Source organism: Nematolebias whitei, unplaced genomic scaffold (genome assembly GCF_014905685.2).
Source record: "Nematolebias whitei isolate Nwh7 unplaced genomic scaffold, NemWhi1 Nwh_scaf_2539, whole genome shotgun sequence".
NCBI classification, from domain to species: Eukaryota; Metazoa; Chordata; class Actinopteri; order Cyprinodontiformes; family Rivulidae; genus Nematolebias; species Nematolebias whitei.
In genome coordinates this window covers 1-5877 of record NW_023621084.1, presented here as the reverse complement: position 1 = coordinate 5877, position 5877 = coordinate 1, and the positions used below count along the sequence as shown (strand labels likewise).

At 44.2% G+C, this 5877-nt stretch overlaps 1 protein-coding gene across 1 annotated transcript; it reads right to left on the bottom strand.

The window, feature by feature from the left end:
• Positions 1–3366: 3366 nt before the first annotated feature.
• LOC119429547 (60S ribosomal protein L22) lies at positions 3367–5501 on the bottom strand (the record flags this gene model as incomplete). The annotated part of the gene is given in 3 exon segments (XM_037697157.1): positions 3367–3565; positions 4517–4641; positions 5391–5501. Coding segments are annotated over 3 exon segments (381 nt in total), but the record flags the coding sequence as incomplete, so codon positions are not given.
• Between the last annotated feature and the right edge of the window lie 376 nt (positions 5502–5877).

Genomic DNA, 5877 nt, shown 5'->3' with positions numbered 1-5877 from the left:
CTGGACATGTCCAAACCACTGTCCCTCCTCTGGACATGTCCAAACCATCTCAGTGTGTCCTCTCTAACTTTGTCTCCCAGTTGTTCAACCTGTGCTGTACCTCTGATCATCTCATCCCTGATCTTCTCCATCCTTGTCTCTCCTAAGGAGAACCTCAACATCTTCATTTCTGCCACTTCCAGTTTTGTCTCCTGTCTTTTTGTCCATGTCTCTGCCTCCAGAACATACAGCACAGCTGGTCTCACCACTGTCTTTTAAACTTTTCCTTTGACCTTTGCTGCTGAAGAGCTTCGAGTAATGAACCGTGTTTCAAAATAAGCTTCAGTGCTTCAGAAAAGCTTCATTTGGTCGTCACTTCCTGCACCTGGAGAAAAGGGAGAACATGTAAACTCCACGTAAACAACAAAACCTTCAGCAGGAAGTGAAAGGCTGCGAGGCGGCAGGGCTAACAGACGCTGCTCTAGATTCATGACTTTATTTAAATGAAATAACTCCCCACAGAACCCCCCTCAGAAGATCTACCAGGACTGAGCTCTGGGTCAGAACCAGAGTTGTAATGTTCTCCGAGTTGTTCCTGAGCCGTGTGTTACCGTGTGTGCAGGTGGTGATGGGTTACTCCCACTCTCTGGTCATCACTCGGCACGACTCCCAGCAGGAAAAGGAGAAGCTGAAGAAGCTGCCGGAGTACAACCCCCGGACCATCTGACCCAGAGCAGAACCGCCGGGACGGCACCAAACATCCCAACCACCAGCCCACTGGTTCCACACCGATTCGGACTCTAAAACCCACGGGAGGTCCGGATGATCCACCTTTAAAGAACCGGCTCGTCACTCTCAGCTGCGTGGTTCCCACTAAGAAAGTTCCAGTTTTCAGTTAAAAACCCGGTTCTGGTTCTGGTTCCGTCGTCTTCGTTTGAATTTGTTCGTCGTGTTTTCTGGTGCTAAAGCAGAACCTTCAGACTTTCCCTCTGAGGGGGTTTCAGAGACCAACGCTCCAAAACCTGGACCCTTTTCTACGTCCACGTTCAGGTTACGGGGATCATTTTGTATTTGTTCCGACAGTTTGGGCCCAATCAGAACCGCGAGGTTCTGAGCTCGTGCACCGCCTGAAGTTACATTCCTCCCCGCTCAGTGTTTGCATCCAGGATGCACCTCAGACCTCGGAGTCCGTCACCTTCACGTCGTTTCTTTCATTTTGAACTTTTCCTACGCTCAAAGCGGGTTCAACAAGCGGGTCAGAACTTCCAGTCTGGAGCCGATCCGAAGTTTTCAGGCAGTTTTTATTTTTAACGAAGCGGGGGAGTTCTGTTTGTCCTGTTCTGTTGTTTACGCTGTTTGTTTTCCATTGCAATGAATAAAGCATCGTATAAAACGACTCCGTGAAATACCTGCATGTCACCGCCGGGTCGGTCAGAACACGGGCCGTCAGAACACGGGTCGGTCAGAACACGGGTCGGGCCACCTCTGAGCAGAACTTAAGATATTTTTATTCCTTCTCTGCCCGACTAGTTTAACAGAAGACCCTCGAGCTGATCAGTTTCCAAACATCTCAGAAAATCATTTCGAACTGAAACAGAAATTCATTTAGTTTCTAAATTAAATTTTATTAGTTCAGAAAGTTTAAATACTTGAAGATCCACTTTTTGAAGAACTTCAAAACTCTTTCTGAATTTCAGTCAAATTGGGTTTAATTAAAGATGACCGAAGCTCCGAGACGCTCACTGTTGTGATCTTTAACTTTAAAAACCACCGTAGGTGAAAACATGAAGCTCCATCAGCAGAACTTCGTACGACGTCAACCACCGAGCTAAAACTTCTTCCAGACATCGATGGTGTTCAGCTGAGAGTAAAACTCGGCCCACAGTTAATTTTTGACTTTGAGTTCTGCTTTGCCCGTCTTATTAAGAGTGAGTCAGGTGTTACATGTTCGTGCTGCTGCACTACTGGTGTTCAACGTATTTCTTACTTTATAAGATCTTTATTACCACTTTTGCTGCTTTAGAAGTCACTTTTTCTGCATAATTTACATGCCCTGCGGCTTAAAGGCCGAAGCGATACATTTATTGATCTTTCCCATATTTATGAACCAATTTTTGTCTTGATTTGAGTTTTCATTCATTCCGACTGAAAATTGAGCAGCACCACTCTCAGCCACTGGATGGCAGCAGAGCAGGTGTATGTATGGCATGCTGTTGTATCATGTAAACGTGGCTGTAATGATGTTCAGACAAAAAGACAAAAACAACTGGACTTTATATTTTTTCCATGAACTTGACCATGTCCTAGATGACTGAGAATCTTCGGCTTTTAATGATACGATCAGCCTGCCATACCTCCCCGCCTTCATTCTGCTCGGATCGACTCAAACCAGGCGAAATGCAGCTGGTTTGACCATTAAAGTGCATTTATTAAGCAAACGATGGACTGAGACACCTTTGCTATAATTTCGGGCAAACGAATAATTGTTTACGGGCTTTTCTTGTTAAATTTCGATTAAGCGAGCAGCGTTCCTCCTCCCCATCTGCTCCTGGGAGCACCTCAGCAGCAAAACTATTTTTGAAATGCAGCTGATTTGACCTTTAAAGTGCATTTATTAAGCAAACGTTAGATTGAAACACACATTTACTACAACTTAAAGCAAACAAATAATTTTGAAGTGTTAATCTAGTTAAATTCTTCCTGTACACGCTTCGCCATTTTGCGGCCCATCGATTTTTGGCACAACACCGGTCCATATTTCTGGGTCGTCAGCTGCGACGTGGAATAGATGCGACGTATTTATGGATTTTTCCACTTTATTAGACAAATATGGACCGATGAGACGTGCACGGTGGAAAATACGGTACGATTTTTACAATTTATATTTTTGCTATAGTTGGATGTAACTGGGACCCTGTGCACACAATTCGTTCCACCTCATGTGCCACGTGAGGCGAACTTGAATTTACCACGGTGACCCGACGAGACACCGTCAGCAGCTTTAACGTCATAATCTCACCCCCCACCGGAGCAGAACGTATAAAAACAGATTTAGATGCAGTTTGTTCTACAACGCCGCTCCAAGACACGGGTCATTCCGTCAGATTAGATTACTACAAAATAAAAGTCCCAGTTTGAGAGAAGAAACCCGACTGGTCGGGTGTCGCTGCTTTTTGACACCAGAAACAAACGTCCTCAGAAAGTCTGAGGGACCAGCTCTGATACAATGCTGGACTCGTTACCATGGCAACCGCAGCTCAGCTGACGGATCGGTTTTAAGCATCTTGACACAGGTAAACTTTTCACCAGTTTAACCTGCTTTGACTGAAACGAACCAACAGAACACTTCCCCTTCATGTTTGGATCAGAAAAGCCCGGAAGCAAAAGTTCAGTCTCGTAAACAATTTATTTAAACCTACAAAACTGATGGGAGCGGCCGGTTTAATCTTCATCCTCCTCCTCCTCCTCGTCCTGATTGATCTGGAAGTAGCGGAGCTCGTAGCTCTCCTTGGTGTTGGCGACGACGCGTAGCCAGTCACGAAGGTTGTTCTTCTTCAGGTACTTTTTGGTCAGATACTTCAGGTACCTGCAGGAACAAACAAACCAGAGTCAACGTCTCCACAGGTGGACGTCGGAACAGGAAGCGTGGACCGACACGTCCGGACCAACCTTTGACGCACACGTTTGTCTTTAAAAGTATTTAGAAATGTCAACAAAAAGCTCCAGCTGTTCGGCAGAAGCAGCTAAAATTTTCTGCTGCTCCATGAGACATCGCCTATCAACCAGGAACGTGTCCTGAGGACTCCGCTTACTAGCACACTGACCTTTAGTTCACTGTTAAATTTAAGCTAGCATTTTAGCTAACATTTTACCAGTTTTAGCTTGATTGGATTCATAACTGTATCATCAGCATAACTGAAAATTTATCCCATACTGTTTAATAACTTTACCTAATGGAAGCATATACAAGGTAAAGAGTACTTGTCCAAGCACTGAACCCTGAGGAACGCCATGACTAACTTTGGTGTATGATGGAGATTATTTACATTTACAAACTGGAATCTATCAGAAGATAAATATGATTTAAACCAGTTTAGAGCCATTCTTGTAATTCCAACATCATATTCAAGTCTGTGGCGGCCATCTTAAACCAGCAACCCCCAAAAGTTATAGAGCTTCGGCGTTTCAATAAAATGTGTCCAGCAGATATTTTGCTAACAGACGAACGATTAGCAGACCAGATGCAGAGAAACCAACACTACAAACTTGTTGCATGAAGCCAAATGATAAAAATAAATAAATTAACTTTCCTTTTAATCTCTAATCAGACCCGTGACGTTTCTTTTCAAAATAAAACGGCAGCGTTGTGCTACAGACTGTTTTCTGTCGGCACAAAGAAGTTCTGGATCAGAGACGACGGAGCTTTAAACGGCCCAAAACGACTTCAACGACCCAACGCAGAACCAAAGACCAGCTCAGACCCCAACATGCAGACTCAGAGAACCCGTTTGATTTAAGAAGCGGTTCTGGTCCTCACCGTTTGGAGAAGGGCACCTCAGAGGAAACGGTGATCTTGCTCTTACTCCTCTCGATGGACACGACCCCCCCGCCCAGGTTACCGGCTTTCCCGTTCACCTTGATGCGCTCCTGCAGAAACTGCTCCTGGAAACAAAAACGGAGTTCTTTACTTTGTGATGCATGAAAACATGAAGTGTCTGCTGACAGAACGGAGGAAATAAAATAATCGTACTTTTTAAACGACACTGTTGTAATTAGGTCATTTATAGAATTATTAAATATTTTAGTACCAAGACTGGATCCACAGCCAGACTGAGCCGACTCCCAGAATAAAAACACTCGTGATAATTTATGCTTTAATTTGAAATGGTGCCAAACTGGAGGCATTTTTGTTGTTTTGGTGGTTCCACGGTTTAGGAGTTAATCTGGACCTGAAGACGACTAAAACCACTGGTCCTCTTCAGGCTGCAGGAGGTCAGGTCTACAAGAGTCTGTCCGTTCAGGGACACGCTGAGGGGAAACATCACGTTGTTTAGTATTCAAATATGAGCTGCAGCGTCCCCCTCGATTTTTAAATTTACTTTCCCAGACAACAATCTGCAAACAACATGTGCAGTAAACAAACAAAAACACTTTAGAGCATTTGTTGTCGAAGCTGGGATCCCACTGTGGGTGTGAAACTGGACTCGCAGAACATAAAGGAACTTGTTTTGTTTGTAAACAAACATCTGTTGGGGTTGAGAAGAAGTTTTCACATGAAGCTAAAATTACGATTAAGATCAAAACCTGATGAGTTCTGCAGCCCGAGCATTGACTTCACATCCTTTGACTTCCAGAAACAACAAACTTTCCTGTTTCTCAGAGTTCAGCTGGAAACGACGAGGTGAACTCACAAAGTTGGCAGCGTCCATGATGCCATCCTCCACAGGATGGGTGCAGTCCAGAGTGAACTTCAGGACCTGCTTCTTCTTCTTTCCACCTTTGCCGGTGTTCTGCTTCTTCTGCTAAAACATCAAAGCACACCTTAAAATAACACGCAGACAAACAGAGCTGTTTAACTCTGAAGTCTTTGATGAAATGCCTGAACATCGCATCAGAAAAACATTTAAATCCGTCATTAAACGAAACCTAAACGAGATTGGGCTTTGGTTCGTCTTCACCTTTCTACTGCTACAGAACCAACTATGAAACAACAACGAACCCTAGCTGTTTTAAATAGCCAGATAAAGACGATTTAGAAAAGTTCAAACTATCCGGCCAGGACTCAGTCTGTTAACAACGTGGTGATAAACTGAGCTAACAGCTAGCGGGCCGCAGCGTGTAAAAACACATCAAAACCCAAATCCCTGCCGAACCAGAACCTTTCACTTTACCCTTAAT